This window comes from Sipha flava, unplaced genomic scaffold (genome assembly GCF_003268045.1).
Source record: "Sipha flava isolate LNK unplaced genomic scaffold, YSA_version1 302_pilon_pilon, whole genome shotgun sequence".
In the NCBI taxonomy this organism is placed as follows: domain Eukaryota; kingdom Metazoa; phylum Arthropoda; class Insecta; order Hemiptera; family Aphididae; genus Sipha; species Sipha flava.
The window spans coordinates 25,562-38,252 of record NW_020272978.1 but is presented as its reverse complement, the minus strand read 5'-3'; the positions used below and the strand labels follow the sequence as shown (position 1 = coordinate 38,252).

The following is a 12,691-nucleotide window of genomic DNA, read 5'->3' as shown; positions in this document are numbered from 1 at the left end:
GACGGGAATAAAAGCACAAACAAGCACAAACGAAGCACAAACGACTGTAAAAATTTGAACTCGAAAGTCCGAGGTGGGGGGGCTGGGGACATGCAGCTGTTTTCGAAGTATGCCAAGCTATTTATGATAATTTAAAGGAAAAATATTTAAAGGTTTGTATAAACATGTATTATTATTATTTTTTTTTATTGAACAATTTCTTAGTTAATTTTGATTTGAGCTTAACATTTTTAACTTTATATTTTATTAAATATTATCACTTATTATCACTGTTTTACGTAACTAGAGTACAAATTTAAATAATTATATTTACTTAAAACAAATCAGTGAATGAATTATAATATTCTTGGGTTGTCTGAGGCTCTTTATTTGTTGACGGAGGAATGTTCTCAGCGAAAGTAGGTGATGGCGTAGGCATTGGAATGGAGCATGATGAAGAATTTGTACTTGAATAGGTAGACCAGTGGCTTCTTTCGTCCATTTCAGCAATATTTGCCATTGATTTACGAATCTCACTTTTCAGTAGCCCTCTGTAGTAATCTGATTTTAAAGATTTTAAATCCAAAAGCATTTCAAATTGCACTGCAGACATCCGAATAAAATTATTAAACTGCTGTGCATCCTCCAACCGAAATTCATTTACAAGATTTGAAGCGGCTCCCAAGTTACTTCGACGGTCCACCCATTTCCTAACCCATCATTTCTTTTTTTCTTTTAGCTTCCGTTTTTGTACAATATTATGCGCAATTATAAAAGCTAGGGTCTGTTTAGTATATACGTGTTGAGTAGCACTCATCATTGAGTAGATCACTTTAATAAATATGTTAAAATATATTGTAAAATGCCGTAAATGCCATATACATAAAAATGCCAGTATAAACATCTGATGAGTGATAAAAGACTTTTAACTTCTACATTTTTGAATTATAACAAACATGAATGCGGATGCTGGGGTGACGTTACGCTGGCATCCGAAATGAAAATTCGAATTTTCCTGGTTTGAGTGGGTATAAAATTTTTGGAATCGTGATTACAAATTTGTACAAATTATATAACAAATTTTGGTACCGGTTTTGAGTGTCTAAAATAAAAATCATGAATGTGGATGCTGGGGTGACGTTACACTGGCATCTGAAATGAAAAAGCGTTTTTCCACCCTTTATAGGGGTGTACAAATTTTCAAAATGCGATTACAAATTTATACAAATTATACAACAAATTTTGGTACCGGTTTTGAGTAATTATTTTAACCTGCGGATGCCAGCGTAACTCACCTCACAGGGATGCCATATTAGAACCTATTATACTGACCATATTACCAGGTGATAGTAATTCGAGCGATGATGTAGACATATTTGGTAACTAATTTTGACTTTAATTAAGTAAAATTGTGTATATGAGGTTGTTTATAATATTTGTAAAAATAATAATTTGTAAATATATAACATAAGCATATAAAATGATAAAATGTTTTTAAATTTTTCATTGGATTTCCAGATATTAAAATTGAAGCCAAAGCACAATATTTAGAACTTTGTGAAGAGAACATATAGAAAATAGATTTTAAAAACATATAACTAACAACTTTTTGGCGAAAAATTGGGGCCGTGTATCTATTATTATCGGAAAAATCTTTGAAAATACTGATTTCTTTTTCCATAATGTACAGGTGTCAAAGTAAATTTTTAACAGTAGTAACAATGACAATAAAGTATAAGAACTTGGAACACAGCATAAGATGTGCATTGGCATATTGCCGATTGGGGTTGCGTTTTGTCGGTTATGTATCGACAAAACACAAAATGTGATCCAACATTTAACTTCTAATCATTATTGACTCGTATCTTTAAAGTTAGAGTAATTCTATAATATAGTCTCTAATGATATTCAAAAGTTGAATTTTCTGTTTTTAAAAATTACTGATAGCGATCGACCGTTCGATAATAAACGTTTCATATGGCAACGTTGGGAAAAATTAATGTATTGATGTTTTTAATTGTAATGCTAAAATTGTCGTTTTCAAATCCATCAATTTCCATCAAATGGCCGCATACGATGTACATACACAACTGTAACTGTTGGCAACAGCGCCTATAGACGTTGTTATTACATCTAGAAAGTTACGTGCAAACTATTCCATCGTGCTGTGTCTTTGATCTTTTTCCTTGAAGTGTGTGTTCGTCTCGAAATTGTAGAAAATGGAAGTCAATTATACGTACAGTAAGCGCAGACGGGAGTTCGGCAAACAATGTCGTTTCGCCGATTCCGAGACGAGTATTTTGACGAATGTGATGCCTGACATCAGCTTGGAAGATCAGTGGATACCGAAGAATCCAGTGAACATGAGAACTAATAATAGTGTAGAGTGGTCGGAGCACGAGGTGGTTATAGATAAAAAAATAAAATATTACACGCTCACATGTTTTCAATATAAATAAATATATAGACGTTCACATGTGCTTTGTTTGTGGCGTATAGGCAAACACGGAGCGCGTGGAATACGCTGATCGAGGGATGTGTCACATGGAAGGTGGTTGGCCCAAAGATATAAACCTAGATGATCCGGAACAAATGGTTAGATACCGGAAGAAAGCGGAAAAAGAAGAATCGTACTTACAATCGGTCATGCAAATGTCAAATGTAAGTACGGTTGATTAGGTGAAAAAATTTAAAATATACTACCTAGTATAACGTATTTTTCGGCTCTACCAGAATGATAATAACAACAAAATTGTTATCCCTCCAAGCGTTGAATGATAGATACTGTATCCAACAAATTTTAAAAATATTAAAATTATTGACTATCATGACACAATTGAGGTTACTGTGATTCGTATAAGCCATTTATAACGAATTAAATATTAAATAGTCATTGGTATGTAAAAAAACTTATGATCTCGTGTAAAAAGATAAATTTGAAATAATCAATGATCAGTTAACAACTATTTATTTTACAAAAAAATGTTAAGCCTCTTTTATACACTTCTTTAATTTTACTCGAATATTGCTCTTGGAATTCAATTTTGTTTTCAATAACGCTAAAAGAAATAACCGATATCATAAAAATATTACATAATTGAAATGTCTTTTTCACATTTCTTATTCATATCAGAATCTAAAATATCGTTTGAAGATACAGAAAACCACAAGTTTCAATCTAGGACAAATGGACGTGAAAATAACATAAATAATAATTAATTAATTTTATTCGGATGTACATAATTTTATTCAAATATGGCGTCAAATATGATAATATATATAAAAATAAATATAAATTATGTATATAATAATATAAAATATTATATAAATAAAAAGAAGTTACTTAATACAATTTCATAACATTAATTATAATAATTATAATTATTATAATATAATTTTTCTTATAACTGAAAAAAAAATATTATTATTATTTATGTTTTTTTCGAGTCCAAATGTACCCGAGCCCAAACGGCCGCGTCTAAATGACCTCACGTTCAAATGACCGCGTTCATTTGTTCTTGTTCACATGAGTTTAAACTTGTTAAACTAAGTTTTAGGCACAAAATTAATTTTGCACCTAAAACGTATTTTCAGAGTGTGATTTTAGTCATATTGAAATTGAGAAAAATAATTTTTGAATTAGATGAATCAAAAATGTTAACATCATTATGCGTGTGTATATATATATATATATATGAATAAGCGTGAAAAAGTATGTAATAATTGTAATTCATTTACAATGTTTTAACAAAATTATATAATTATTCATGTTAATTTTTTATAAAATCGCAACAAAACAATTTTTTTTATTAATTAATGATAACATCTGCTAAGGCGTATAAAGTATAGAGAATATGTATTGAATAATGTAAAGTATAAAATTAATTGACGAAACATTTTTCGAACTTATAACTCTCATAAAAAAAAATCTAAAAACAGATTTTCGTTACTATAACATTATATTTTTTTAACGAAAACAAGAATAATAAAATTACGTTTTCTTGGTACAAATAGGGCGTGTTACGTGCCACCTGCTCGATTTAAAATTAGTAGTCGATGATATATGATGTTAAATTAAATAAGAGACTTAAACTTTTTATAATACGTTTATTAAATAATTCAAAGTGTTAAATAAATCTGATACAAATTGACGTGAAGTTTCTCGCAGTTTTCTGACCAGAACTCATCTAAATTACGGCAATTTCCATTCTTCTTTTATATAGTTCAATTGACGTCATAGGGCACCGTACCTGTTGTTTTGGTGATATCCAGAAATAGGTTTGTGACTTTGTTGTCTATTGTACAGTTGCCCTTCGCTGATTGTGTGTATTGACGTGTTCCTCTATTAAATAGTACATTCGCAATTCCCAGTATTTCTAATTTACTATTATTTCATGTGTATTTACATTGATAGGTACAATAAAATATATAAAAAACATAGTACAATATATTACAAATAGACATGATTCACACAATGATACACATATCAGTATTTCCTATACATTTATATTTAGAAATGACAAGTGTACAATGATTGTTAAAATTAATTCGACCCCTCTCCCTTGAAAACTGTCTAGGGACGCATTTGGAGTTAATACGTCAAGTGGCAAGAACTCTTAAACACCTTAGTTTATACAATATTAGTATTTAGGAAAATCGTTATCTCTTACAAGAGTAACTCGGCAGTTAATTATATATTTTTAATTCTTACCCCTTTCGAACGAATAACTATACACGATGAGTTTGAGGAAAAAGTAATGTGCTATTTTAAATTTCAGGTCGCTGAACATTTCATAAAACAAAATAATTCCATAGATATTTATCAATCGTATTTTACCGATCCAAGTGATCAGAAGGTGCAAACATTAATGCCATCGTTTCGAACCGTCGCAGTGATGCCTGACCCTTGTGATCCAATTAGGCCAGTACAACACATATCTTGGTCACCAGATCAGGATCTGATTGCAGTCAGCTACGCCGATATAGGATTCCAGGCAGCTAATCCACAGAACAGTTCAGATTCTTTCATATTCACCTTAGGTAAAAAGTAACAATTATAAATGTTATAAATTAGTACATAATACTCTATTTTATGGGCCCTCTATGCGCAAGGAATTTTTTTTGTTCTCTTTTAGACCATCGGCCATTAGACGTATAATGTATATTGTGACAGCTTATGTGATTTTGGTTTTTTTTTTCAGAGTCCAACACACCGTATTTCTCGATCGAGTCGCCGCATCCAATCATCACGCTCGAGTTTAACCATCGAAACGCTCAGTGTCTGGCGGGTGGGTTGATGAGCGGCCAAGTCGCGTATTGGGACATTCGCAAGAGCTCGGCAAACGTCGCTATCAGCAATCTAAGACACGGACACCGCGATCCCGTTAGAAGTCTCTATTGGATTCATTCCAAGACCAATACGGAATTTTACACAGGTTCAAGTGACGGGCAGGTACGTACATTGTAATACTATATAAAGGCGGATTTTCTTCACCGCGGTCGCATTAAACACGGATCTGTAATCATATATCTATGCGTATGACTATACTGGATATTATTAGTTGATAAGTACTAACGATTTGTTTGATACATGGGATACTCAATGAAAAAATTTTAAAATAAATTTACAATGAAACAAACTAAAAAATATTTGAATAATAATATAATATAACATACTATTGTGATTCGTTGACGCCAAAACTTAGTGTCAGCTCAAGTAGTGATGGGTTTGAGAAAAATCGCGATGAAAAGGCAAAATACAAAATAAAAGTATAGTAAATATATATATATATATATATATATATATATATATATATACTAACTGACCCGACACACGTTGTTTTTTCATATAAATTATTTCTAGAGAAAATTAACTAATTTAATATAACTGTGCAAGGATGTGGTATATAAGTAGAAGAGGTATGGAGTGCTGTGAGCGGTAATGGAATATAAAAATGAAAAATTATCAAACATTTATTTTTTTAATAATTTATTAAAATTGATCCTTTAAAATTATATACATCGCTAATTATGACAATATTAGTAAGAAACAATATCAATCCCTTAATGCAACAGAGTGTACAATATTTTTTGTTATCCCATCATTTGCAACACAAACTGGATGGTTCGAGAACACGCCACGTATAAATTATCCGTGTGAAAAACATGATGTGCTCAAATCCAAGCCACAGACAAACATCGTTTGGCCTTGAGACTTATTGATAATCATTGCAAATGCCAATCAAATTGGAAATTGAAGGCGTTTAAATTGTATTGGCACATCTATGGGTATAATAGGAAAAATTTGCGGCAATAATATATTTTCACCTCGGAATTTGCCATTTAAAACGATGGCTTCGATAACATTTCATTAATTGTTTAATGAATAATCACTTGCCGTTGCACAACCGTGGTGGGTTCAAATAACGAAGCAAAATAACCGGAAATCCAACCTTCAGTTGTAAATTATGTGGTGGCTTACCTGGTAAATACAATGAGTTTAAAAACTCTGTTGAATAATTTACAGCTTCAGTAGCATCGCAAACTGTATCAATAGATTTGTATGACACCAAATCTCCTGGTAACAAATGTTGTATCTTGATATTCAATTCGTTGACGTCCACATTTTTTGCTGCTAAAATTGCTCTTTCTGCCAGCCACTCATGATTTGTGTATTGTCTGTGTACATTGGGAAATATCTGGTCAATAAAAGCATCTTGCGAATCAATGATTGTGCAGAAATCGGTCGTTCATTTTATGTATTCCGTTTCATCTGTAATAACTTTCCCATCACCGATATCTAACAATTGTTTTGAGAATCTTCCGCACGCAGCTTTTTTTTGATTAAATCGCAAGTATCGAAATCGTTCACTCTCTATCTTAACATACAAGTCGACCATGAATTGTTGACAAATCTCACGACATCGTAGAATAACGTTGTCCTGATCGCGTCTAATCATCAACCGATATGCATAATAATCCTTCGAACTAACATTCTTGTTTGTTTTGGCACCTGTCACGGGATCTTGTTGTTTAATATTTATGCAATACCCGTCATTTAATACCAAAAATAACATTAATAGTTTTTGAATAGTTTTTAATAGTTTTTTTTAATAATTCATTTTCAATTGCGCAATTATCGACCTAGTTAAAAATTATTAAAATAAACTACGATTCATTAAACAATAGCACTTTTCCAACATTTTTTTTTCCTATAAACCTTCCCAATTGCGAACAATTAAAAAAAATTAAACCAAATCGATCCAGCCGTTCTCAATTGATGAAATGTTACACATTTTTGGCTCCATTTTTATATATATATATATATATATAGATATATAATGTTACCGTCAATGATGATAATTAGGCATTATTAAAAATTACTAGTCTATGTTGACGCTGACTGTTTTGATAGGCATTGATATAATTGGCTAGTTATTTTAGAGAATGCCTTAGACAGACAATAATAGATACTTTTTATAATAGCTCGTTGTCCATTACTCGTATGTGAATTATACCATCTAAATGTTAATGGTGATTCAATTATTTATTATGATATCGTTAATTTGTAGATTGTGTAAATTATTCGTGAAATTATTATCATTATTATACATAATGTAATTGTAATTATTTTTGTCTTGTCAGTCGCAATAGCGGCCCGTCTCCTTTTTCTGTTTTTTTTTTTGTCGTTCGTCGTTCGGTCGCTATTGAAGCACCAGTAAATTATTATTATTCTTGTTTTTTCTTGTTGTTAGCCATTACAGCAACACATGTTATTAGCTGCAACGTGTTCATAATAAATTATTTAATTACTAATACCAAATCGTTTGTGAATTATTGTCTACTAGATGCCTCCATGTTTTCTTGATCTACCTACGCAAATCAACTGTGAGGTTCTTGTCATTGTTTAGTCAAGTTTGCGTTTCATCCGTCATTTGTGAGGTCTTCCGTTTCTGTCAGCCATTTATTCGCTCTACCATCTTCGCGCCAATATTTTCAATGTTTTAGTTGTAAGTTGTGGCCTGATTGTTTAATTTTAGTATTTTATTCGATTACATGTGAGCTTTGTGATCATTGCACCAGACCGATTCGACTACAAAGACCCCCCCCCCCCCGATAACTAAACTCTATTTCCTGTTCTCCCGTGCATAAATAAATTGATTCCGTTCCTTTTTGACGCCGCCGTCGTGTCAGTGACTGCCGCCGAACGTTATCGGTCCATCGCTCACATCGAGTTGCCTACCTACAAAAAATACTGCGTGGTGTAGATAAAATTGTCTATTATATTGTCATATTAGGCACTCGCCATATTATTATTTTTATTTTTATTTTTGAAATATTTTTTTTTGTATTGTATCATTGTGACTGGTCGTTCAATATTCATTTCGGCCCAAACACTAACAGCCAATCAGGTTGTCATAAGGTACATTATATATCATATTTACTATTTAAGAATAAACAAACGCACAAAATGAAATCAAATTCTTCATAATTTTATAACTTTTATGAAGATTATGTATGGACATCACTTATTCTCACATGGTAAGCTACCATGGCACTTTGATGTACATAACCCGTGAACAGATCGATAAGTAAATTTATTTGTTTTGCGTTTTGTTTTGTAGTGGCACCGTTGAAATCCTCGAGTTCCCATTACACTGTTGACCGCAGCCGCTTCACGAAGTGTAATTTCTTTTTCGGCAGATAATTTTAGGACGTTTTCAAGGAGAATACATTTTTCTTTATAAGGAAAAATTTATGTTCTTGTGTATAAATGTTTGAGAAACCCGTTCTTTGTACCTAAAATATTTTTTTATCAATTTTAAATTAATCTTTTTATTTCGAAATTTGCATACCTAATTTATACATGTTATCTTCTACCCTAATGATGACAGCCAATACTCTTCTGGGTAAAACTCTAGCTCGATCAATATTGGGGATTGAAACTCGAACATTTACTCCTACTTCAAGTTCTTCAAATTTTTTATTGGATTTTTTCAACATTTTTTTGGCTTGATTTTCCAAGCATTTTACAGATAATTGTCTTTCATTCAATATTTTTTCTTGTCTTATGTTGACTAAAATATAAAAATTAATTGTTAATTCACTGTAATTATTTTTTAAAATTATTGATTTTAATCACAGATTGACTCACTTAGTTGCTCATTGTTGACTAGTTTAACATCATTAAGAGGACGCCACACCGAAAACGAAACGCATACAACGACCGAGAGAACGCGCTGTTAGGTGTTTTCGCGATGCGCAAGCACGCGACGTTTAAGCCGCGCCCACCAGTCGTCGTCGGCGGTCGGCCGACGATTGTGCTCATTCGGGAGCGACGCTTATTATTTTCTCAACCTTCGTCTGCAGCAGATTGCGTAAATATAAAATGCATACACGCAAATGCCGCCGTATTATTTTATGTCCAAGCGTACCCATGATCTACTGATTACAATTTGAGTCACTGCTTACCTTAATATATGTATCATTTTATAGATTGTACAAACTATATTATAACAAAGCTTGATTTGTATTTATTGAATAATTACTTTTTCAAGTATAATTAAATAAAAAACTACAATATTACCTATTGTAATCATTCGTAAATTCTTTTGGAGTAGATATATATTACTTTTTATTTAAAAAAATCAAATATAGGTATAATTACTTACAATTTTTCTCTTTTTTCTTTTTCATTTAAAATGTGTCTGGGTTCTCTGATGTCTGTTAATTCTAGGCGTTTTCCATAAAGTGGACAAGTAATTTCGGGTAATAGACAATTCAAATAAAACCTAAATATCACATTTATAAATTAAAATTAATGATTTTTTTTTTTATCTTATTTATTATCATAGTAAGTAATGGCTATATTTACGTTTTCAATTTTTCCTCCATTTTTGTTTTCCAAAATATCTCATCAAATTCGATTTTTTGAACGTTTATCCAGTTTGGAGTAAAAATTACAAAATGACATATAGTACAATTAGTTATTCGCAATTGCCCTATAACTTGGAAATAGTATTTATGGTCCTTTTTTAGTTGTACAACATTATTTTTGACTGTGCAGCACTGTAACTAAATATTAAAAACGAACAAGTGGTAATTGTAGGTGTATAACATTTTTATTAGTTATAATATGAAATTAACTAAGAGTAATTATTCTTACTAGTTTATTTTCTACGGCTTCAAGGATTGTATTGGTTTCTCTTGCTAAATATGGGCATTTTATTTCTATAATACTATTTTCGTCAATTAGACCATCTAAAAAAAACCATAATAGTTGATAAAATTATAACTAAAATAAATAATACCAAATATTACCAGGACTTACAGCTAGAAAAGGGAATTCTATATCAGCAAACAATCCACATGCTTCAACTGAAACACCATATAATTCTTCATACTTATTTCTGGCAAGACGTTCCATTTCAACACCATATGTCATTTCTTTAGTCGTTGTATTTGGTCTATAAAGTAAGGAGTAAACTTTTTTTTAGCAACTTGTACTTGCTCGCATTTTACAAACATCGCCAAAGTTGGATGCAGTTAGCCTTTTTTTTCCTTTCAGTGTACCACTCTTGACTATGGCTTTGATCTTTTGTAGTACGTTCTAGTTCATATCGATCAATCTTACCCAACTTGTCCAAAAAAAATTGTTTTTTTATATTTAATTCTTCTTCTGTTGGAATGTTGTCTAAAGGTTCTGCCAAGCCATAGTGTATAATAGTGTATATAGAAAATCTTATTAATTGTACAGTTTCTACAGCTATTGTTATAACCTATACAAATATAGTAACTTGATGTTGGTGGGAGTATACCTCACAATAAACTTTTAACATTCTTTAATCTTTGTAACAATTTTTGTATTTTTAGTAATAATAGTGTTTTGCGCGGGAAAACTTTACTCGCACCATATTTGTTGTAGAACTACCAAATTTTTACAACACATAAAGAAGAAATTTATCTGTGCTATAGCGTTCCTATATTTTAGATTACATAAATACAATAAAAGTTATTTGCTTCTAAACATTTCGTTTTTTTGTTTTTTTTTTTTTTATTTACTTATAAAAATGATTGGATAGTGCTATTTAAAAAAAGAGGACGCTGTTGCATAGATAAAGTTCCTCTTTACGTGTTATGAAAATTTGGTAGCCCTACAAGAAATATGGTGCTAGAAAAGTTGTCCCGCGTAAAACACTTTTTTAATCAAATTACGGGTGGTGTGGCGTCCTCTCACATCCATTATAATGACATACTCTCCATTACTACTATGCAGCAGAGCGATATCGGATATACCCACTTGCCCACTCTTTATTTTTAAATTTTAAATTTAATAAGTTTAGTAAATATTATGTTTTAAACACACGTGAAATAATTCGATACTTGCACTAAATTCAGTTTTTCCCCTTTTTGCGTTTTTTTCATACATAACCGCTGAGATGGTTTACGTATCTGGGTTCGTTGTTTCTTTAGTGCCATTGTATTATTTTTTTTTAACACCGCACAAATAAATAAGAAAATTAACACAGATATAACGCGCGTATATACGATTAAAAAAAAGTCTCTATTACTGAACAAGTATAGATGATGGTACTAGTTCAGTTAGCTTACAAGAAGTGAACAATATTGGTATACAATATAAGAATAAACAATTATTGCATATTGGCTAAATTTAATATAGGCACAGATATAATATTATAGAGTTTATAAATATCTAAAATATCAAGCCACTTCCAAGAACTGAGTAATTTATTAAACTTCCATTTGCCTTTTATAAACCTTCAATTGTAGAAATGTGGAATTCATAAACAAATAATACATATCGCTGTAATCATAACTAACTCTTTTATTCCAAAATAAGAGATTAAATATTACTGACATATTATTATTGTCCCATTCAGTAACATATTATGCATCTTATTATAAAATAAAACTTATTACACGCAATATATTTTTAATTTTTAAAATTTTAAAGTATATATACCATACTTCAGGGTATATACTGCCTTGTAGTTAGTAAGTATTTAAAAATACATAAGAATTTAGTATTGATGTACATTATTTGTTATAATTTTCTCTAGTGTATGAATTATGTGTGATCTCATATTTTTTGAATAAATAATAGCATATTATAATAGACAGCTAGAATAGTGTCGATAGATAATCTTATTTCTGAATTCTGGTTGTTTCTTCGAATGGCAATAATTATTATCATTGATTATAAATACTATAGATTGCTCACTGACAGGTTTTTCGGTGGTGTGAAAAAAAAATTCCGATAGAGAGCGGTATGAATTTAATAATAACAAAATCGTATTTTATTTTGGCCGTTGTGCCGCAATTATGGCAAGGTACGGCCGCATGGCGTGGGGTAATCTTATCTTATATTGTCAGTTGCCACACGTTGGATGGTCGATTGCATCGTCCATCAGTTTAAAATAACAATAATAATAAAGCGGACCCGAAAAATTTGTCCAGAACGAATTTAATAAAATTATTTTAATCGTATTTATTTTTTCTAGTTTGTATTTCTTCTTATTATATTATTTCTATGTGCTAGTATCTACTATAATTACCAAGATATTTAACATACCGGCACTCTGCAGTAATACAAACATAAAATACATAATTATACAAGTTACAAATAAAAATAATAATATTGAATATTAAAATAATAATTAAATATAGTATTTTATATTTAACAACTTACGTA

General features: G+C 30.8%; 1 protein-coding gene and 1 pseudogene across 1 annotated transcript in view; one reads left to right on the top strand and one right to left on the bottom strand.

Moving 5' to 3' along the window:
- Nucleotides 1-2,198: 2,198 nt before the first annotated feature.
- The window catches only part of LOC112686245 (dynein intermediate chain 3, ciliary-like), a 28,180-nt gene continuing 17,687 nt past the window's right edge, over nt 2,199-12,691 (top strand). The window contains exons 1-4 of the mRNA XM_025558450.1: nt 2,199-2,381; nt 2,479-2,640; nt 4,758-5,019; nt 5,181-5,431. Coding sequence (XP_025414235.1) covers nt 2,199-2,381; nt 2,479-2,640; nt 4,758-5,019; nt 5,181-5,431 — 858 coding nt within the window. The remainder of the gene's footprint in view (nt 2,382-2,478; nt 2,641-4,757; nt 5,020-5,180; nt 5,432-12,691) is intronic.
- LOC112686247 lies at nt 8,504-8,982 on the bottom strand (annotated as a pseudogene).